Source organism: Budorcas taxicolor, chromosome 8 (assembly GCF_023091745.1).
Source record: "Budorcas taxicolor isolate Tak-1 chromosome 8, Takin1.1, whole genome shotgun sequence".
Taxonomy (NCBI): domain Eukaryota; kingdom Metazoa; phylum Chordata; class Mammalia; order Artiodactyla; family Bovidae; genus Budorcas; species Budorcas taxicolor.
The window spans coordinates 79,618,961-79,642,954 of record NC_068917.1 but is presented as its reverse complement, the minus strand read 5'-3'; the positions used below and the strand labels follow the sequence as shown (position 1 = coordinate 79,642,954).

The following is a 23,994-nucleotide window of genomic DNA, read 5'->3' as shown; positions in this document are numbered from 1 at the left end:
GAATAATAGCATTCTTTATTTGATTTTTTTTTTTTAAAGAAAGTTGGTATGGATATGTTTTTGAACTCTGAGAGGGAAGTTATAGGCAGAAAAAGGATGGAACAAAGAGAAGCTGCCGGCGTTATTAAATGAGTCTGGGTTCCTTGTGCCCCTCATATAACCATCACTCTGAGAAATGTACTTTCACAGGCAAGTCATTCCCAAATTTGGCTGATCATCAGAATCTCTTGGGAACTTTTTGAATTACAGATTGTTCAGCCCACTCCTAATTATCATAAATAAATAGGTTGGGACAAAGTCTGGGCATCAGAATTTTAAAAATATTACTACTTAGGTGATTCTCGTGATTTTAGTTTAGGTACCTTTACCATAGTTTATAAAAATGAAAAATTATTAAATTATTATAAATACCTTTTACCATTAGTGTTAGTCACTCAGTCATGTCTGATTCTTTGTGAGCCCATGGACTGTAGCCTGCCAGGCTCCTCTGTCCATGGAATTCTCCAGGCAAGAATACTAGAGTGGGTAGCCATTCCCTTCTCTAGGGGGTCTTCCCAACCCAGGGATCAAACCCAGATCTCCCACATTCAGGCTGATTCTTTACCAACTGAGCCACCAGGGACGCCCCCATCAAACCATTATTTATGGTTAAAATGGAGGGTAGAATAGTTATGGATGATTAAATTTTCATTTTTGTACTTTTGTGCTTTTCATATTTTTAAAATAAGTATTTGCTTTTTGAATCAGAGTAAGGCAGAAAATGTTTCATTAAAAGTAATTAATGAAAAATTACTTTCTGTCTTTTAAGCTAGAACAAAATCAGATTTCTAATGCTGTCTTATATGAACAGAACTATACAACACTTGAATTGGAAATTGAATTACCCAAAGGGATAAGGATGCAATTCCCCAAATTTGCTGATCATATGGAGCAAGTTGTTTATTTTACCATTGATCAAAATTTTTACTTTTTAAAAAGATCTGGGACAGTGCAGATGAACTGTAAAAAATAAAACACTGGTAATCATAGTAAATCCAGACTAATGCAAATAGATAGCTGTTTTCTACAACCTACTTTAACCATTGATAAAAGCCATGTAAAAATAATTTAGTTGTATATTAATTCAAATTTGCAACAAACTCAAAAAGAAGTTCCTTCCTTTTCATACTCAAAAATGCCTTTGATCTCATTTATTCTTAAAAGGAAAATTCCCTCCAAAAGGTTACTTTCTAAATAATTTACCCTATTTCTTTTTGCAGGGTGGCAGAAAAGGGAAAAGAAACTCTGAATCCGACCAGTGTAGGTGATTCCATTAGCCTTTGAGGTCAACACAAAAGGAAAACTTTCAGGGTTTTGCAAAAATGTATATATTTAATGCTGTGCAACTGCTGAACTATGCAGTTTTTGTTCAAGAAATTTAAAATGATTAGCTCACTAACAGTCTATAATTTTATGTCCTTTTGGCTTAAAGTGAAAAGAATAAAAATAGAATTCCAGGAGAACTCACTGATTATTGTATACTATTCATACTTCTTATCACTTTAGTTTTTCATCAGTCAATAAAATTAACTTACTCTTCCATTAATATGTTTGGTTTTTTAAATTTCAGAAACAATGTGAAAGTATGGTTTTTGTTCATAGCACAATCAGTTACTTGGATTTCAGCTCACTGAATATTTACTTAGCACTTTGTCCATCCTGAACCTTATAGGACATACAGTATATTGCCAAATGACCTATGTTCAGGCAAAACAGAAGATGGGGGTAGGAATGATTACCAAAAATAATTACCATACATATTAGAGTGTGATTTCATATTGTTTGGAAATTGAGAAAACTTGCATGAGATGGTTTTTGGAGGGTGGATACCTTTTCTGTAAATTTTTTGAGAAGCATCCCAGGCAGAAGCAGCAAAATCTGGGCAGAAATATTAGTAAAGAATAGTCTGACTTGACCAAAATGTGACACACTGAGAATAGGAAGGGTGTTGACTAGGGGGGAGTGAAGATAGACTTGTCATTGGTATAATCAATTAGTAGTTTATGGGATTGAACTTTTTTTAGTGTAGTCAGTGAAATACAAATATGATTCATTAAAATACAGAGAGTTTTTTTGTTTTATAACAAAGATAAACATGTAAATACTGGTACTGGCCTCCAAAACCAACACTGTAAGAAAGACTCCCTTCATGACAGTCTTCAGGAAAAATACTTTATGTCATCATTACTTATATGTCTGGCTTCTTCCATCAGGTTACATGAACCTTGCAAAGAACTGTGACTTACTATTCTCAATGTTTAGTTCTCTATGTGGCACAAAGTAGATGTTAAATAATTATTTGTTTAATTGATAAAGTAGTGAAGATTTTAAAGATAATTTCCAATTTACCTTTGATTAAGAGTAGGTGCCATCAGAACCTAATTAATTAATTATATTTGGTAATCCATGATACCATACTTTTCTACCCAGTGATGAACAAAATCAGATTTCTCATGTTGACTTGTATAAACAAGCTATTCAATAGAACTTGAATAGTTTTGATTATAATTGAATTACCAGCGCCCATCATATTATCATCTGCTTTTGATTATCTACCTGTACACTATCCGTTTGGTACATTATCTAACATCTAGCACAGTGCTTGGCACATATTTCAATAAATATGCCGTTTTCTACTAGTGGGAATATCAGGCTTCACCGGTGGCTCAACAGTAAAGAATCCGCCTGCAACGCAAGAGATGCGGGTTCAGTCCCTGGGTTAGGAAGATGCCCTGGAGAAAGAAATGGCAACCCACTCCAGTATTCTTACCTGGAAGATTCCATGGTCAGAGGAACCTGGCTACCATCCATGGATTTGCAAAGAGTCGGACATGACTTGGTGACTAAATGATGACAACTAGTATGTATATAGTTTAAAATCACCTAGGCACATAGAAAATTGCATTGATTATTCCTTTTGCCTTGAATATTTTCAGGAGTACTGCATTCATGACTTTGTTTTTTCCTCTGAATTTTTTTTCCCTTGATTTGTGTATCCACTCCTATGGATAATCTGTTACTTCCAGGCCAGTGTCTCAACAGAGAAAGCTTTATCTAGTAAGAGATAGAAAAGACAGTCAGTGATCGGTTAATGAATTCTGTTTGATTTCTCAGGCATTCTGTGTTATTAAATACCATTCCTAAGATTCTTTTTCGTTTCCTGAATGTTCAGTGAAATTATTGATAGCTTATTATGTGCTAGGCACTGTGCCAAGTACTAGAGATGTAAATATGTCCACAATGAATTGGAAGAAAATAGAAATATAGAGAAATATTCATAAAATATTCCAGTAAATAATGATATATTCAAATTGCTATTGGGGTACAGAAGAAAATACATGTTATTATTTTAAATATTTTAGATACCTTCTATGGGATTTTTTACATTTTCTATAGTATGTTAGTAATAACCAACAGTCATGAACTACAGCTGTGTTCAAGTCCCTATATAGCTGTATGGCCTTGGCTCATACTAAATATGCATGGAATTGCAGCATGAAATTTGGTATCAAATGAGAACAGCTAGTGAAAGTATTGGGTAAAAAACTGTGTAAGATGTCATTTTTACCTTCAAATTATTTTCCATCTAATTGAATAAAAGCATAGCACATAAGTAACTAAAATTCAAGATAGAATACAGTAGATTCCATAACAATTATATGGAAGTAAGAGAGTATATTTGTTCAGTGTATTTTTTATTCTTATTAAAACAATTATGTTTTAATTGGTTAATAGGTAGCTTTCCCAAAGAGTTTTAAAGGGCAGAGGTTGTTTGATGAGAAAGGAAAATTTAAAAAGTCGGGTAAAGGAAAAGCAATGTATGTGTTCAGGGAATAGAAAGATAGCAAGGCATGTGTTGAGAAAATTGAGTGTCTTCATTTTCCCTGGAGCATAGGAAAGTAATGAGATAGCCAGAAAGGTTATTTGGGGATAGCTACCCTTCATCTGAAATTTTAGATTAAGAAATCTATGCATAATTTGGTAGGCATGTGGAAACCATTAAAAGTTTATATACAGAGAAGTAATGTAATCAAAGTTGTCCTTTAAGAAGATTGAAAAGGCAGTGATGTAATAGGAATTATTGAAGAATAAATTTGGAAATATCAAGGAAGTTTTTGCAATAGTAGAAACAGGAGGTAAAGAGGTGGCAGTGAGATTCAGAAAATGAGATGAAAAAACATTCTGAGGGTGGAATCAAACAAACTGGGGTAGAGGAGAAGAACAAGGGCATCAGAGATGAAAACAAGATCTCAAGCCTAAATGAGAGTAAGTGTGAGAGTGCCATTAGTAGGGTACAGTGATGGAGGAATTGACTTTTGATTTTTTAAGCTGGGTTTGCCTACAGAGTATCTAAAAGTAAGAGTCCAAGAAGTTGGAAATACAGATCTGGTCCTTTGAAGGAAGGCTGGAGTTACAGATTTGGGATCCATCTACAATTAAGTTGTATAAATAGTTGATATACCCAAAGGAAAAAGGTTTTGAAGAGAAATATTGCTGAGAGCAGACTGGAAATGGTAGGAAACAGGTGAGAAAGGTGGGAGATGTGGTAATGAATGTTGCATAGAGGTCTCAAGTTATGTCTGAGAATAACTATTCAATTTAACAACTAAGGAATATGACCTTCAGAATAGCTTTTTCAATGGCACAGAGCAAGGCATTGAGGAAAAAACTCTTAACACTTTTTTGGCAGTTACAAGACAGGGGCTCCAAGGTGCTTCAAGGGACTACAGAATTGAGTGAGGGTTGGTCAGTTTAAATTTAAGACTTTTGTGACAATATGTTCATGAACCAAAATGAGCCAGTTAAGAAAAGAATGAGACTAGGGGAATGGTTGGAGAAGGCAATGGCAACCCAGTCCAGTACTCTTGCCTGGAAAATCCCATGGGTGGAGGAGACTGGTAGGCTGCAGTCCATGGGGTTGTGAAGAGTCGGACTTGACTGAGCGACTTCACTTTCACTTTTCACTTTCATGCATTGGAGAAGGAAATGGCAACCCACTCCAGTGTTCTTGCCTGGAGAATCTCAGGGATGGCGGAGCCTGGTGGGCTGCTGTCTGTGGGGTCTCACAGAGTCAGACACAACTGAAGTGACTCAGCAGCAGCAACAGCAGCAGCAGCAGAGGAATGGTGGGCTTGCTTCAGAGCTCATCAATTAAGTATTTACTTTGTTGTTGTTGTTTAGTCACTAAGTCTTGTCTGACTCTTTTGCATCCCCATACCCTGTAACCTGCCAGGCTCCTCTATCTATGAGATTTCCCAGGAAAGAATACTGGAGTGGGTTGCCATCTTCTTCTCCAGGGGATCTTCCTAACCCAAGGATACAACCCATGTCTCCTGCACTACAGGTGGATTCTTTACCGCTGAGCCACCAGAGAAGCCCTAAAATCACCTGGGAGATTTATAAAAGAAAAAGTACCAACACGTGTGCCTCATCCAATACTAATTCATCAGAATCGGTGAACAGTGGGGCCCAGAAATAAATATTTCTTACACTTCCAAGTGGATTAATTGGATGCTAATTGTGTAGCATCCAACTTGGATACCAACTACCACTTGAACAGAGAAACTCAATACATATGTCAAACAAATGCATTTTGGTTGTTTTGAGTGGGACATTTTATAAGGTACACGGCAGTTTGTCTTAAGACTTAACATTCTGCCAAAATTTTTGCAGAATTTCTATCAGTTATGGAGATCATTAAATTTATCACAAGTGATAGTGTATGGAGATCATTAAATTTATCGCAAGTGATAGTGTATGCTTCTGTACTATTTTACAGTAAACGTATTATTTTTATAACTTTTAATAAAAGATAAAAACATTCAATAATTACATTTTATAAGATAAATTTGCATTGCAGGCAGATTCTTTATCACTAAGCCACTTGGGAAGCTCTAGGTATTTATTTGCCCTTGTGTAATTTGGTTTCCTTATCAACAGTTTGATTCATAGTTTAATTCTAAATTAAGCTGGTTTCTGTTAATGGAGTTATTGCCTTTTGCATATAACAGTTTAAGAATGTTTAAACAGAACTCAAGGGCTTAGAAAAGAAATATAAAATGGTTTTGTGATCAGACATTAGTAAACTTCAATGAAGAAATAATTCCTGAAGCAACAGACAGAAAGTGAATGATCCTCCAAAGTCTGTAAATTACTGAGGGATTGTCCTGGGGTAAATTTTTAATTGAATTTAAAATGTTATTTACGTAAAGTTAACACTCGCTTCTAGTATGGTTGTTATAAAGTAGATACCCATATGTACTACTAGCAACCTTGTACTTAGATTTCTGCCTTTTGGAAAAGTGCTATAGTAATACGTTTCAGGAGCCAGAAAAATGTTTATACCCACTGATGCCCAATATTGGATAATTTATCCTAAGAAAACAGTTTGAGAGAAGAATAAACTTTAAAAGATCTATACAGGTGTAACAGTAAGTATAACAGGGAACCATGGAGTAACCCAGATGTAGTTTCAGTGCCTAATATAAATATCCAACTCAAATGATAACACATCAATGGGATTACTATATAGCCTTTTAGAAAGGTATAACTGTAAAAACATTGAATATCTTGAACAAAGTTTAAGTACAAAGACAAAATAAAAATTTGTACAGTTATTATAGCTAATGTGAAAAAATATATATGTATATGGATAAATTGGAATGTAGTAATTCCCAAATAAAACTGCTTGTGTTGGGATGGGGGAATATGGAAAAGTATGGATGGGTTTTCCCCCTAAATTTTATCTAACATACCATTTTTTTGTAATTAAAAAAAGGAAAAAATACTGCTGCTTGGATTTGTGTTCAGTAATTTCCTGTTATGGAAGTAGGTTATAGTAACTTGTTTATTTTTTTGACATGTTCAACTGAATTGTGTTAATATACAACATCTCCTGGACATGGAGGTTTTGTTTTTTAATCTAGGACTCTTCACTATAAGAGAACTGAACCAGGGAAGGCGGCTTTGTGAATCAAAATAACTGTGAGGGTGCAAGAAAACTTGTAAAATTGTAGTCATTTTAATGATTTTTCCTTGCTTGATGATTTCCTTTTGATGATTTTCCTAGCTTGATGTTTCCCTTGTTATACTTCATTCAAAAAATTTCAGAACTTTAGAAGTTTTATTAGTGACATCTATTCAAAAATTAGTTTTTTGATATGTGTATTACAAACTAAAATGTGAATTATGTTATTGTATAAATTATGGTATGCTCCCTACTCTGAACTGGTTAAAGAAGATGTAATTTTCTTCTTGATACCTCACTGTACATAATATGTAGTGATTATACCATTTTATATAAAATTAATTTTTATAACTTTATTGAGATACAGTTAGCATACAACTGCACATGATATATGGAATAAGTAAACATAATCTGATTTTAGTACTTTGAAATTTGTTAAGATATGCTTCATGCACCAATGTATCATCTAACTAGTATATGTTATGTGTGGGCTCAAAAAGAATATGTATTATGCAGTTGTTGGGTGCAGTATTCTACAATGTACAGTTAGATTGAGTTTCTTCAAATCTGCTATATCCTTAATTATTCTCTCTGCTTTTTCCTATCAGTTATTGAGACACATATGTTCAAATCTGACAGTGATTGTGGATTTGTCTACTTTTTAAAAATGTTTGTCAGTTCTACTTTTGAGGTACATACAAATTAAAATTGCTTTCTATTCTTGGTGATTTTATTTTTACAAAGTGACTGTCACTAATATGTTTCTTTGCCTTAAAAGTATTTCATCCAATATTATATCCACATTAGTTTTTAAATAGATGTTTTCTAAATAGCACAGTACGCTGTTGTTAAAAATCCCAGTCTGACAAACTTTATTTTGGATTAATTTTCTCATTTTCTTTGAGTGACTGACTTCCTGACCTCTTCCTTTGTTCGCCCTTCAGTGCTTTTAAGAAGTCCATCAACCTTTTAGCTTTTCAAACAGAAAAGTTTGTCTAAATAAGCTGGTTTATCATATCCCTGGAAAAGGAAAAATAAAAATTCTATTTTTTCTATTTCCTTAATGGACTTATAATTACCATTTATAGTACAAAAAGTTGATTTCAGATACAGAGTTGACATTTTTTAAAATTTCTTTTTCCAATTTGTTAGTAAATTTTGTTCTTTAAAAAAAAATTTTTTTTAATTGGTGGAAAATTTCTTTCCAGTTTTGTGTTGGTTTCTTCTGTACAGTGGGGCTTCCCCGATTGCTCAGTATCTGCTTGCTAATGCAGGAGTGTGAAGTGTGAAAGTTGCTCAGTTGTGTCTGACTCTTTGCCCACCCCATGGACTCCATAGAATACTCCAGGCCAGAACACTGGAGTGGATAGCCTTTCCCCTCTCCAGGGGATCTTCCCAACCCAGGGACTGAACCAAGGTCTCCCTCATTTGCTTTTGAACTGTGGTGTTGGAGAAAACTCTTGAGAGTACCTTGGACTGCAAGGAGATCCAGCCAGTCCATCCTAAAGCAGATCAGTCCTGGGTGTTCATTGGAAGGACTGATGTTGAAGCTAAAACTCCAATACTTTGGCCACCTGATGTGAAGAGCTGACTCACTGGAAAAGACCCTGGTGCTGGGAAAGATTGAGGGCAGGAAGAGAAGGGGATAACAGAGGATGAGATGGTTGGATGGCATCACCGACTCAATGGACATGGGTTTGGGTAGATTTCGGCAGTTGGTGATGGACAGGGAGGCCTGGCGTGCTGTGATTCTTGGGGTCACAAAGAGTCAGACACGACTGAGCGACTGAGCTGAACTGAACTCCCCCATTGCAGGCAGATTCTTTACCAGCTGAGCCACAAGGGAAGCACGAGAATACTGGAGTGGGTAGCCTATTCCTTCTCCAGGGGATCTTTCCAACTCAGGAATCAAACCAGGGTCTCTTGCATTGCGGGCAGATTCCTTACCAGCTGAGCTATTAAGGAAGCGTGGGTTCAATCCCTGGGTGAGGAAGATCCCCTGGAGAAGGAAATGGCAACCCACTCCAGTCTTCTTGCCTGGAATATCCCATGGACAGATGGTCCATGTGGTTGCAAGGTACCAGACAGCGCTGAGCATGCACACTGCTCTACAACACTAATCAGTCATAATTATATATATCCCTTCCCTCCTGAGCCGCCTCCACTCCCCCCCGTCCCATCCCTCTAGGTCATCACAGAGCACCAGGCTGAGCTCCCTGTGTTATTTAGCAACTTCTCAGTAGCTATTTTACACATGATAGTGTATATATGTCATTGCTACTTTCTCAGTTTGTCCCATCCTCAGCTTCCCTACTGTGTTCACAAGTGCATTCTCTGCTAGGTTCATCAGTAACCATTTTTCTTGACTCCATATATATGGCTTAATACACAATACTTGTTTTCTCTTTCGGACTTACTTCACTGTTTAAGAGGCTCTAGGTTCATCTACCTCACTACCACTGACTCAAATTCATTCCTTTTTATGGCTGAGTAATATTCCATTGTATAAATGTACCACAACTTCTGTATCCATTCATCTGTTGATGGCATCTAGGTTGCTTCCATGTCCTGGCTGTTGTAAATATTGCTTCAGTGAACTTTGGGGTACATATGTTTTTCAGAATTGTGGTTTTTCTGTGTATGTGCTGAGTAGTGGGATTGCTGGGTCGTACAGTAGGTTTATTCCTAGTTTTTAAAGGAATCTCCATACTGTTTTCATAATGGCTATATCAGTTTACATTCCCACTAACAGTGCAAGAGGTTTCCCTTTTCTCTACGTCCTCTCCAGCATTTATTATTTGTATATTTTTTGATGATGGCCATTCTGATTGGTGTGATGACATGCCTCACTGTAGGTTTGATTTGCATTTCTCTAAGGACTGATGCTAAAGCTGAAACTCCAATATTTTGGCCACCTCATGCAAAGAGTTGACTCATTGGAAGAGACTCTGATGCTGGGAGGGATTGGGGGCAGAAGGAGAAGGGGACGACAGAGGATGAGATGGCTGGATGGCATCACCAACTCGATGGACGTGAGTTTGCGTAAACTCTGGGAGTTGGTGATGGTCAGGGAGGCCTGGCGTGCTGTGATGCATGGGGTCGCAAAGAGTTGACTGAGCGACTGAACTGAACTGAATAATGAGCAATGTTAAGCATCTCTTCATGTGTTTATTGACCACCTGTATGTGAGTTGACATTTTTAAATAACGCATTTAAGGGCCTGTCATTAAAGCAGGTATTGCTGGAGAGAAAAATAGCCAACAAATGGAGTTGAGGTTACTTTTCTTTAACAGTGTGGTTCATTTTGAGGCAGTGATTCTAATGTTACCAAATACAATGTTGTCTAGTTGCCTGATACTGAGACATCTTTGGTTTCTGTGAAGAACTGTGCTACTCATACTATTTAACATCTAGACTTAGGTAAGAGAAAAGGGATTTTTGTTAATATTGTTTGGTCAGAATAGCAGGTTTTTTTCCTGCTTATTTCTAAATGTTATAGTATCAGCCTTTTATACCTATATATCAAACAATATTACCATGGGATATTATGGTGAGTCAATTCTCCAATGACTTGAAAACTTCAGCCAGTCATGTTCACTGTTAGGCTAAAAAGCAAAACAACAGACTTAGGGGAAGAGTGTGTGTGTGTATGTGTGTGTAATCATCACACACAAATATTCTTAACAGCCCCTTGCTCTAATTTGCCCATGAAGTCTGTGCTCTTATCTTTTATCAAGAATTTGCATCTACAGCCTCCCAAGTCAAAAGAAATAGAAGTAAAAATTTTAAATGAGACCTAATCAAACATAAGCTTTTGCACAGCAAATAATAATAATAAGCAAATGAAAAGATAACCTATGAACTGGGAGAAAATATTTGTGAATGATGCAGCCAACAAGGGATTAATTTCAAAAACATGCAGACAGCTCATATCAGTTTAGTCGTTCAGTTGTATCCGACACTTTGCGACACCGTGGACTGCAGCACTCCAGGCTTACTTGTAAATCACCAACTCCCAAAGCTTAATTAAACTCATGTCCACTGAGTCAGTGATGCCATCCAACCAACTCATCCTCTATCATCCCCTTCTCCCACCTTCAATCTTTCCCAGAATCAGGTTCTTTTCCAATGAGTCAGTTCTTTGCATCAGGTGGCCAAAGTATTGGAGTTTCAGCTTCAGCATCGGTCCTTCCAATGAATATTCAGGACTGATTTCCTTTAGGATGGACTGGTTGGATCTCCTTGCAGTCCAAGGGACTCTTTCAAGAGTCTCCTCAGACACCACAGTGCAAAAGCATCAATTCCTCTGTGCTCAGCTTTCTTTATAGTCCAACTCTCACATCTATACATGACTACTGGAAAAAACATAGCTTTAACTAGATGGACCTTTGTTGGCAAAGTAATGTCTCTGCTTTTTAATATGCTGTCTAGGTTGGTCACAACTTTTCTTCCAAGGAGCAAGGCTTTTATAATTTCATGACTTCAGTCACCATCTGCAGTGATTTTGGAACCCTCCAAAATAAAGTTTGTCACTGTTTCCGTTGTTTCCCCATCTACTTGCCATGAAGTGATGGGACCAGATGCCATGATTTTCATTTTCTGAATGCTGAGCTTTAAGCCAACTTTTTCACTCTCCTCTTTACTTTCATCAAGAGGCTCTTTAGTTCCTCTTCGCTTTCTGCCCTAAGCGTGGTGTCATCTGCATATCTGAGGTTATTGAGATTTCTCCTGGCAATCTTGATTCCAGCTTGTGCTTCATCCAGTCCAGCGTTTCTCATGATGTATTCTGCATATGTTAAATAGGAGGGTGACAATATACAGCCTTGACATACTCCTTTCCCAATTTGGAACTAGTCTGTTGTTCCATGTCCAGTTCTAACTGTTGCTTCTTGACCTGTGTACAGATTTCTCAGGAGGCAGGTCAGGTGGTCTGGTATTCCCATCTCTTGAAGAATTTTCCACAGTTTATTGTGATCCACACAGTCAAAGGCTTTGGCATAGTCAATAAAGTGAAGTACATGTTTTTCTGAAACTCTCTTGCTTTTATGATGATCCAACAGATGTGTTGGCAGTTTGATTGCTGGTTCCTCTGCTTTTTCTAAATCCAGCTTGAACATCTGGAAGCTCACGGTTCATGTACTTTTGAAGCCTGGCTTGGATAATTTTGAGCATTACTTTACTAGCGTGTGAGATGAGTGCAATTGTGCGGTAGTTTGAGCATTCTTTGGCATTGCCTTTCCTTTTCCAGTCCCGTAGCCACTGCTGCGTTTTCCAAATTTACTGGCATATTGAGTGCAGCACTTTCACAACATCATCTTTCAGGATTTGAAACAGCTCGACTGGAATTCCATCACCTCCACTAGCTTTGTTCGTAGTGATGCTTCGTAAGGCCCACTTGACCTCACATTTCAGGATGTGTGGCTCTAGGTGAGTGATCACACCATCGTGGTTATCTGGGTCATGAAGATCTTTTTTGTATAGTTCTGTGTATTCTTGCCACCTCTTCTTAATATCTCCTGCATCTGTTAGGTCCATACCATTTCTGTTCTTTGTGCCCATCTTTGCATGAAATGTTCCCTTGGTATCTCTGATTTTCTTGAAGAGATCTCTAGTCTTTCCCATTCTGTTGTTTTCCTCTATTTCTTTGCATTGATCACTGAGGAAGGCTTTCTTATCTCTCCTTGCTGTTCTTTGGAAGTCTCTGTTGAAATGGGTTTATCTTTCCTTTTCTCCTTTACCTTTTGCATCTTTTCTTTTCTCAGGTATTTGTAAGGCCTCCTCAAACAGCCATTTTTCCTTTTTGCATTTCTTTTTCTTGGGGATGGTCTTGATGGATGGTCTCCTGTACAATGTCACAAACTTCCATCCATAGTTCTCCAGGCACTATCAGATCTAATCCCTTTAATCTATTTGTCACTTCTGCTGTATAATCGTAAGGGATTTGATTTAGGTCACATCTGAACGGTCTAGTGGTTTTCCCTACTTTCTTCAATTTAAGTCAGGTCTGAATTTGGCAATAAGATCTGGGCCACAGTCAGCTCCCAGTCATGTTTTTGCTGACTGTATAGAGCTTCTCCATCTTTGGCTGCAAAGAATATAATCACTCTGATTTTGGTATTGACCATCTGGTGATGTCCGTGTGTAGAGTCTTCTCTTGTGTTGTTGGAAGAGAGTGTTTGCTACGACCAGTGCATTATCTTGGCAAAACTCTCAGCCTTTGACCTGCTTTGTTTTGTATTACAAGGCCAAATTTGCCTGTAACTCCAGGTATCTCTTGACTTCCTACTTTTGCATTCCAGGCCCCTATAATGAAAAGGACAAATAGCTCAAACAAAAATGATCAGAAGACCTAAATACATTTTCCCAAAGAAGACATACAGATGGCCACCAGGCACATGAACAGATGTTCAACATCATTAATTATTAGAGAACTGAAAATCAAAACTACAATGAGGTATCACTTCACACCAGTGAGAAAGGGCCATCATAAAAAAGTCTACAAATAATAAATACTGGAGAAGGTATGGAGAAAAGGGAACCCTCTTACACTGTTGGTGGGGATGTAAATTGGTGTAGCCATTATGGAGAACAGTATGGAGATTTCTCAGGTAAACTAAAAATAGAGCTACTATATAGACCAACAATCTCAGTCTTAGAGACATACTCAGAAAAGGTGAAAACTCTTTAATGTGAAAAGGAACATGCACCCTGATATTCATAGCAGCACTACTTATAATAGTCAAGACATGGAAGCAACTTTGTCACTCAACACATGAATGGATAAAGATGTGTGGTGTACACACACACAAAATATGAATTACTATTTCTGCCATAAAAAAAGAATGAAGTAATGCTATTTATAGCAACGTGGATGGACCTGCTATTGTTCAGTCTCTCAGTCGAGTCTTAGTCTTTGTGGCCCTATGGACTACAGTACGTCAGGTTTCCCTGTCCTTCACTATCTCCTGGAGTTTACTCAAATTCTTTGTCGATGATGCTATCCAACCATCTCATCCTCTGTCACCCTCTTTTCCTCCTGCCCTCAATCTTTCCCAGCATCAGGGTCTTTTCCAGTGGGTCAGCCCTTTGCATCAGGTGGCTAAAGTATTAGAGTTTAAGCTTCAGCATCAGTCCTTCCAGTGAACACTGATTTCCTTTAGGATTGACTCATTTGATCTTGCTGTCCAAGGGACTCTCATGAGTCTTTTCCAGCACCACAGTTCAAAAAGAAACAATATTCCAATACTTAAAACTGCTTTAGCCCTACTTTCCATTTTGGCATCAACTGCTGACTTATAAAGAATCAATGAATGTCTTGAAATTGCAGTAACATTAAGGCTATAGTACTTTTTAAACCACTTTCTTAACCTGTGTTATATGGAAAAAACATTTCCCTAATTTAGGATGATGTTAAATTGCAAGGTTCTTAAATTCAGATAGTTAATATCTGGGTTTTTGTTGTTTAGAATTTTTTGAATTGTTGATTCTTTGGACTAGCTGACCTTTCACTTTATTTCTACATGAATGACATTCATGACAGTTTTATAAATGAAACGTTGAAAAAGAGGGGTACTTCTACATAGGGCAAGAAAATTTATGGCATAATATGATTTTTATCTTTCAAATGCTGGTACAAGCCCGTTTTTCTGCTGTAGCACTTACTGTGATACAAGTTTACTATAAATAAGCTGCACTCTACCACAAACGTTTTATCTTACTTGAAGCCTGGATATCCCAAGAACACAGATAACCCTTGACATCTTGTTGAATAGCAGACATTTCGTCTTACACATTCCATGGATCTCAGAATTTGGAGGTGACTTTCTTATTCTTTAACGCCCAAGCAATTTTTTTGCTAACCTTTGTAAGCCAAAGCTCTTTTGAAGCTTATACCATAAGTATAATTTTTCCAAAAATTAAAAATTTAAAACTTACCTAGGAGCTCAACAAACCTCAAGCCTAAGAAAATGAAGGAAATGACACCAGGCACATCATACTCAATTACTCTAATCTAGTGACAGAAAATTTTATAAGCAGCCAGAAAAAAAAAAAAAAAGACACATTGCTTACAGAGAAAATAAGATGAGGTTGAAAGCAGATGTCTCATTATGAACAAAAGAGGTAAGAAGACAGTAGAGCTACATCTTAACTGAAAGAAACGAATTGTCAATCTACAATTCTATACTTAGCAAAAATTCCTTTTAAAACTGAAGAAAAATAGACATTTCAGAGAGAAAAAGGGTGAAAAAATTCATCACTAGAAGATGTACTACAAGGAATGCTGAAGGAAGTTCTTTTATGCAGAAAGAAAATTATAGCCAATAGAAATATGGATATATATATATATATATATATAAAGGCATTAAATGCATAGATAGGGTAATAGACTCCATGGGTAAATATATATGATATTTTTCTTTTGAATATTCAGTTCAATCGCTCAGTTGTGTCCAACTCTTTGCAACCCCATGAATCGCAGCACGCCAGGCCTCCCTGTCCATCACCAACTCCCGGAGTTCACTCAGACTCATGTCCATCGAGTGAGTGATGCCATCCAGCCATCTCATCCTCTGTCATCCCCTTCTCCTCCTGCCCCCAATCCCTCCCAGCATCAGAGTCTTTTCCAGTGAGTCAATTCTTTGCATGAGGTGGCCAAAGTACTGGAGTTTCAGCTTTAGCATCAGTCCTTCCAAAGAAATCCCAGGGCTGATCTCCTTCACAATGGATTGGTTGGATCTCCTTGCAGTCCAAGGGACTCTCAAGAGTCTTCTCCAACATCACAGTTCAAAAGCGTCAATTCTTCCACGCTCACCTTTCTTCACAGTCCAACTCTCACATCCATACATGACCACTGGAAAAACCATAGCCTTGACTAGACAGACCTTTGTTGGCAAAGTCATGTCTCTGCTTTTGAATATGCTATCTAGGTTGGTCATAACTTTTCTTCTGAGGAGTAAGCATCTTTTAATTTCATGGTTGCAGTCACCATCTGCAGTGATTTTGGAGCCCCCAAAAATAAAGTCTGCCACTGTTTCCACTGTTTCCCCATCTATTTCCCATGAAGTGATGGGACCAGATGTCATGATCTTCATTTTCTGAATGTTGAGTTTTAAGCCAACTTTTTCACTCTCCACTTTCACTTTCATCAAGGGGCTTCTTAGTTCCTCTTCACTTTCTGCCCTAAGGGTGGTGTCATCTGCATATCTGAGGTTATTGAGATTTTTCCTGGCAATCTTGATTCCAGCTTGTGCTTCTTCCAGCCCAGCGTTTCTCATGATGTATTCTGCATATAAGTTAAATAAGCAGGGTGACAATATACAGCCTTGATGTACTCCTTTTCCTATTTGGAACCAGTCTGTTGTTCCATGTCCAGTTCTAACTGTTGCTTCCTGACCTGCACACAGATTTCTCAAGAGGCAGGTTAGGTGGTCTGGTATTCCCATCTCTTTTAGAATTTTCCACAGTTTATTGTGATCCACACAATCAAAGGCTTTGGCATAGTCAATAAAGCAGAAATAGATGTTTTTCTGGAACTCTCTCACTTTTTCCATGATCCAGCAGATGTTTGCAGTTTGATCTCTGGTTCCTCTGCCTTTTCTAAAACCAGCTTGAACATCTGGTTCACATATTGCTGAAGCCTGGCTTGGATAATTTTGAGCATTACTTTACTAGCGTGTGAGATGAGTGCAATTGTGCGGTAGTTTGAGCATTCTTTGGCATTGCTTTTCTTTGGGATTGGAATGAACACTGACCTTTTCCAGTCCTGTGGCCACTGCTGAGTTTTCCAAATTTGCTGGCATATTGAATGCAGCACTTTCACAGCATCATCTTTCAGGATTTGAAACAGCTCAACTGGAATTCCATCACCTCCACTAGCTTTGTTTGTAGTGATGCTTTCTAAGGCCCACTTGACTTCACATTTCAGGATGTCTGGCTCTAGGTGAGTGATCACACCATCGTGGTTATCTTCGTTGTGAAGATCTTTTTTGTATAGTTCTTCTGTGTATTCTTGCCACCTCTTCTTAATATCTTCTGCTTCTGTTAGGTCCATACCATTTCTGTCCTTTATCAAGCCCATCATTGCGTGCAGTGTTCCCTTGGTATCTCTAATTTTCTTGAAAAGATCTCTAGTCTTTCCCATTCTGTTGTTTTCCTCTAATTCTTTGCATTGATCACTGAGGAAGGCTTTCTTATCTCTTCTTGCTATTCTTGGGAACTCTGCCTTCAGATGCTTATATCTTTCCTTTTCTCCTTTGCTTTTCACTTCTCTTCTTTTCACAGCTATTTGTAAGGCCTCCCCAGACAGCTATTTTGCTTTTTTTGCATTTCTTTTCCATGGGGATGGTCTGGATCCCTGTCTCCTGTACAATGTCACGAACCTCATTCCATAGTTCATCAGGCACTCTATCAGATCTAGTCCCTTAAATCTATTTCTCACTTCCACTGTATAATCATAAGGGATTTGATTTAGGTCATACCTGAATGGTCTAGCGGTTTCCCCTACTTTCTTCAATTTAAGTCTGAATTTGGAAATAAGGAGTCATGATCTGAGCCGCAGTCAGCTCCTGGTCTTGTTTTTGTTGACTGTATAGAGCTTCTCCATCTTTGGCTGCAAAGAATATAATCAATCTGATTTTGGTGTTGGCCAGCTGGTGATGTCCATGTGTAGAGTCTTCTCTTGTGTGGAAGAGGGTGTTTGCTATGACCAGTGCGTTTTCTTGGCAAAACTCTATTAGTCTTTTCCCTGCTTCATTCTGTATTCCAAGGCCAAATTTGCCTGTTACTCCAGGTGTTTCCTGACTTCCTACTTTGCATTCCAGTCCCCTGTAGTGAAAAGGACATCTTTTTTGCATGTTCTAAAAGGTCTTGTAGGTCTTCATAGAACCGTTCATCTTCAGCTTCTTCAGTGTTACTGGTTGAGGCATAGACTTGGATTACTGTGATATTGAATGGTTTTCCTTGGAAACAAACAGAGATCATTCTGTCGTTTTTGAGATTGCATCCAAGTACTGCATTTTGGACTCTTGTTGACCATGATGGCTACTCCATTTCTTCTGTGTGGTCCACTGGAGAAGGGAATGACAAACGACTTCAGTATTCTTGCCTTGAGAACCCCATGAACAGCATGAAAAGGCAAAATGATAGGATACTGAAAGAGGGACTCCCCAGGTCAGTAGGTGCCGAATATGCTACTGGAGATCAGTGGAGAAATAACTCCCAAAAGAAAGAAGGGATGGAGCCAAAGCAAAAACAATACCCAATTGTGGATGTGACTGGTGATAGAAGCAAGGTCCGATACTGTAAAGGATCGGACCTTTATAATATTTTACAATATTGCATAGGAAACTGGAATGTCAGGTCCATGAATTAAGGCAAATTGGAAGTGGTCAAACAAGAGATGGCAAGAGTGAACATTGACATTCTAGGAATTAGCCAACTAAAATGGACTGGTATGGGTGAATTTAACTCAGATGACCATTACATCTTTTTAATATAAATCTCTATAAATGACATTTCTTTGGTAAGTAATTTGTGGAACTTATTAAAAAGTATGACAACAAAAGTTAGCAATGGATAAATGGAAATATACTTTTATAAGTTTCTTATACTTTATATTAACTTATATGAAATCATTTGATGATAAACTATGATAAATAACCCCAGAGCAACTAATAAAATAACAAAACAAGATGTGGCTAGTACAATCAACACGAGATAAAATCCTAAAAATATTCAGTTTATCCAAAATAAAGCAAAAAAAGGAAACAACAGATGGGACAAATTTTTTAAAAAAATAGAAAAAGATGGCAGATTTAAACCTACCAATATAGGCAATCACATGCAAATGACCTAAATACCACAATGAAAAGGATCATATTTAATTCTTTAAAAAGGCAAAATCCAGCTATATGCTTCCTATAAGAAATGTACTTTAAAGATACAAAGAGAAATTGTACTACTTCGTACTAGCAGTGAACAGATGGAAATTGAAATTAAATGATACAAACTCCATGGGGATTTTAACTCTACCTTTTATTATCTGCTTAGTGGCTTTTTAGTACAGTAACCTTTTTTATTGAAACACTTTCTACTTATCAGAGATCAACAGAGAAAACAGAAACCATTCTAGGATTTCAAATAGAGATACAGGAATTGGATACTTAGAAAATCATTGGAATGAATAAAGAGTGGACTTCAGGGAGCTAGTGGTATACCTTCGGTTCTGAAAGCTACTACCCCAGGTCTCACAAAGCTACAGGAAATCCCTACCAAAGTTACATCTGTTTCATAGCCGAAAAGTGAATCATACACTAACAAACACAATTGTAGGAAACAGCCTGTGCTTTTCAAGCCTCCATGCAAGGCTTCTGAGTCTCACAATGGAGGAACATAAATTATACCCAGAACCCTTGTAGAAAGGGCCTCTTGAATACATGATCTCTAGTTTCCATCTTCTGAGTAACGTATTTGAGCATAGAAGGGCTTGAGAATAGATGCTGATCACAAACTGACAATATGCTGTAGCAGGTTGACTTGTGTCCTTCCTAAAGATATTTTCAAGTCCCAACCCCCAATACTTGTGAATGTGGCCTTATTTGGAGTAAGGATCTTTGCAGATGTAATCAAATTAAGATGACTCATACTCGATTAGAATGGGCCCTAAATCCAATGACTGATACCTTTTTGAGAGAAAACAGAGGGAAATGAACATATAGGGAAGAAGGCCACATGGCAGTAGAGACAAGAGATTGGGATGATGCCAGGTATAAGCCAAGGAACACCAAGGATTGCCAAGAGACAACTAGAAGCTGGAAGAGGCAAAGGATTCTTCCCAAGAGCCTCCATGGAAGCATGACTCCGCCAACACTTTGATTTCAGACTTCGAGCTTCCAGAACTGTGAGAGAATACATGTATGTTACTTTAAGCCACCAATTTGTAGCAACTTGTTATGACAGCCTTAGGAAATTAACACATCAGCTTCTACATCATCAGACTCCTAATTTTCTTCCTACTTCACTTGCTACTCCTATGGTCTCCTTTGTAGGATCTTCCTTTCTGACCTGTAAATATTGTAGTGCTCCATGACTGAGTTCTGGCTGTCTACCTCTCACTCTACATTATCACCCTAGGTGAGTTCATCCACTGTTGTTGTTTAGTCATTAAATTGTGTCCAACTCTTTTGTGACCCCATGGATTGTAGCCCGCCAAGCTCCTCTGTCCGTGGGATTCTCCAGGCAAGAATACTGAAGTGGGTTGCCATTTCCTTCTCCAGGGGATCTTCCTGACCCAGGGATTGAACCTGTGTCTCCTGCATTGGCAGGTGGTTCTTTACCACTGAGTCACCTGGGAAGCCCCAAGTTAATCCATTCATTTCAGTTCAGTCGCTCAGTCGTGTCTGACTCTTTGCGACCCCATGAATTGCAGCACGCCAGGCCTCCCATTACCGTGCTTTAAATACTAGCAATATGTTGATAATCTCGCAAATTTATATTTCCAAACCTGATTTCCCCCAGGTTGGATATAGATTACATATCAAACTGCTTTATCCTCACTTGGATATTTAAGAGACATCTCAAACTCATTTTATTCCCTCCCCTCCCAACTTTTCCTCTCTCAATAAATGATACTAATATCCCCATATAGCTGCTTAAGTAAAAAATCTATCATCATTGATCTTTTCCTTCTCTGTCATTCCATCCCTTAGGAAGTCCTCTCAAGTTTTCCTCCAAATATATCTCAGATTTGCTTGTATCTCTCCAGCTCCATTGCCAACATCCTGTTCCAAGTCATTGTTATCTCTATGTTGGACTAGTGCTATCCTTCTAATTGGTCTTCTTGCTTTTGCTCATGTACCCACACAATTCATTTACATACAACCAGGGCAAATTTAAAAAAATATATAAATCAGGCCATGTCACTCTGCATAAAGTCATTCATTGACTGTGCGTTGCCTGGAAAATAAAATTCAAACCTACCTCTGTGGCATATAAGATCCTGTATGCATGGGCTGTCCTCTGTCTACTTCTTCCATCTTCTTGGACTTTAATGCTCCAGTTACACTGGCTTTTTTCTTTTTTTTTTGGATGCTTGAACACACTAAGCTCTTCCGTACTTCAGGCAGGCCTTTGCACTTTACCATGGACTGAAAGTTTGTGTCTCCCATCCTGTCAGATTTATATTTTGAAACCGAATCCCCAGTGTGATGGTATTTGGGGGTGGGGACCTTTGGGTAGTGATTAGGTCATTCAATCCCTCATGAATAGGATTAGTGCCCTTAAAAGAGTCACAAGAGAGTTTGCTTCCCCTCTGTGCTGCCATGTAAGACACAGTGAGAAGGCTGTCTTTGAACCAGAAAGTCTTCACCAGATGCTGAATCTACCAGCACATTAATCTTGGACTTCTTAGTCAAATTTCTGTTAAGTCACCCAATCTATGATATTTTTCTCGTAACAGCCCAAATAGACTAAGACACACTTGACACTTTCTCTGCTTACAATACTCTTTCCTCAATTCTTAATAGATAACTCCTTCTCATACTTCAGGTCTCAGTTCACATGTCATCTCCTTCGAGGGGGCTTTTCTTCACTATTCTGTTTTAAGTAACTTATTAGTTACTCCCTACTATATCTTAACACTAAAGAAATTTTGGCACTTATTTAAAATTCTTTTTTTTGTAGGTTCTTAATTATGTTACTAGAATGTAAGTTCTATGAGAGCTAAGATCATGTATTTTGGTAATGCTGTATCCACAGTACTTTGCATGTGGCATGTTGTGGATTCTTGATGGAAATATCTTAATAAATGATGAATGAATCTAGCAAATCTTTAGGTCATGAAACGTTCTAGATTCTCACAGTGAGAAATGAGTAAACTTTGAGGCTAATTTAAAATCTTTGTCATTTAAAAAAGAAACCATCATAGCCAAGTGTTCATAGTCTAGCATCCAGTGGAACCAGAGAATATTAAAGGGTGAATAAATCTTAAGAATATATGCAATCTACTCAATTTACTTAACTTACAATTTACTCAATCTACTCAATCTACTCAATTGAGACCCAAAGTTATAGCATGTGTATTGATATAAATATCTGGAATATTCCCCCTTTGGAGGACCTCTTTCTGTGCAAACAAATGCCCCTTTTAACAAAGACTGTCTTTCCCTTAGGGCTTACCTGGTAACTCAATGACAAAGAACCTGCCTGCCAATACAGGAGATGTGGGTTCCATCCCTGGGTCAGGAAGATCCCCTGGAGAAGGAAATGGCAACCCACTCCAGGATGCTTGCCTGGAAGTATCCCATGGACAGAGGAACATGGTAGGCTACAGTCTATGAGGTTGCAGAAGAGTTGGACATGACTTAGTGACCAAACAACAATTTGTTGCTTTGCTCACTATGTTAGTCCCCCAAATGCTGTATGCTTTAATAATTTAATAAGCAAGAAAATGCTAAATGCTTAAAAGTGGTTTGAATTCAGGAAAACATTCTGTCTTAGGTACATAAAAGTTTGAGTGGCCAACTACACAGACACCGTCAAGCCCATAAATATAGTGGTTCTCACTATGAGTTCTTAATACAGTACATCCAGTTAGCCTGAAACAGAGGAGTCTATGGCCCTCTTCTGGGCAACCTGAATTAACAAAGTCACATAGTTTGGTACATATTAAATATGCTCTAACTCAGTGATTAAACTATCCCTCCCTGACTTCCTCAGATGCTCCTTCCTTACCAGTAGGTTGATGGAATATTACTTTCCTCCAGCATATCCTATCATCGGAATGTACTGTATCTGCCTAGAGTGGTGAGAGCTTTCTTTCCCTTTACCCTGGGCTAGAGTACCTTCATCTTGACTCCCCAATGAGAAGACAATACAAGTTTGTTGCTTATGGATAAGTTTATATTCTCTATGAAATGACTCACTAGAAGAATGAAAAGGATCTGCTCTCACCTGTGGAACCACAATATTATTAGTTTTTAATTAGAATAAACTGACTTACAGGAGATCTTTCAGTGACCAAATAATGGAGCTGGGTACTAGAATTCTGAATGCAGTTCCATTCCATTATATCTTTCTCAAACTGGTTTGCAGATCAGCTGCATTAGACTTAATCGGTGGTACTTGTAAAATGTGTCATTTTGATCTTTACTCCAACCATGATGAACCAACACTTCCAGGTCTGGGTATCTGAAAATTTGAAAAACTTCCTTGAGAAATGTTTATGCATGTTAAAATGTGATAATCACTACACTACTACTGTTTTTTATGATAGCTACATTAAAATAATCTTTTCCATTGGCAGTTTTCAAAGTACTTCTCAAGTATCATTAAGTTCACAAAACTGCAATTTCCCCTGTAAAATTCACCTTGATTTCTTTATCTTTAAATTAAAAGTTTTATTAGACAATGTTTTAAGTTCTGAAGTTAAATGTTGCTCTTCCCAGAGCTCTTGAAACTACAGAATGCACATTTAGTATTCAGTGACTATCGAGATTTACTTATATTAAATGATTGGAATTACCATTATCACATGATTGAAAGTCATGTCAAAGTTTAAAGAATAAACTATTTACAGAACTACCAGCTGTCTACAGATGTATGAGCTTCATATAACACTTCTTTGGATGAAGTAAAGTACTGTCACAAATAGTACCATTTGTTGTAACACCTCTGAAGTAATGAACTTCATGTAGAACCTATTTCAAAGGAGTCTCATTTGAGCTAGAATTGCTGTCAATGGGGCACTGGGAATAAGATGAACTCCAACTGAAGAACAACATTCCTAATATACAAAGGAGAAGAAAGATTTAAAATTACATAAAGGAAATATTTCAAAAATAAGTTATCACAACTACTGTCTTGTAATAACTGCCCCCCCCTTTTTTTTTTTTTGCTTTCAGAAATTGACCTACTGTACCTTGTGGGAAAAAAGTGTCAAGTAGCTCTAGTCTGACTTCTTAAAAGTGATATTTATCACATAAAAATAAAGC

At 37.6% G+C, this 23,994-nt stretch overlaps 1 protein-coding gene across 3 annotated transcripts in view; it reads left to right on the top strand.

Annotated features, from left to right (window-relative positions):
• Positions 1-2,754, top strand: part of GKAP1 (G kinase anchoring protein 1) — a 91,148-nt gene extending 88,394 nt beyond the window's left edge. For 2 of the 3 annotated variants that reach the window (XM_052644981.1, XM_052644979.1), the window contains one exon: positions 1,260-1,504. In XM_052644981.1, coding sequence (XP_052500941.1) covers positions 1,260-1,307 — 48 coding nt within the window. In that variant the 3' untranslated portion in view covers positions 1,308-1,504. Of the gene's footprint in view, positions 1-1,259; positions 1,505-2,679 lie in introns of those variants that run through there. The other variant, XM_052644980.1, reaches the window with a different exon arrangement.
• The last annotated feature ends 21,240 nt before the right edge of the window (positions 2,755-23,994 follow it).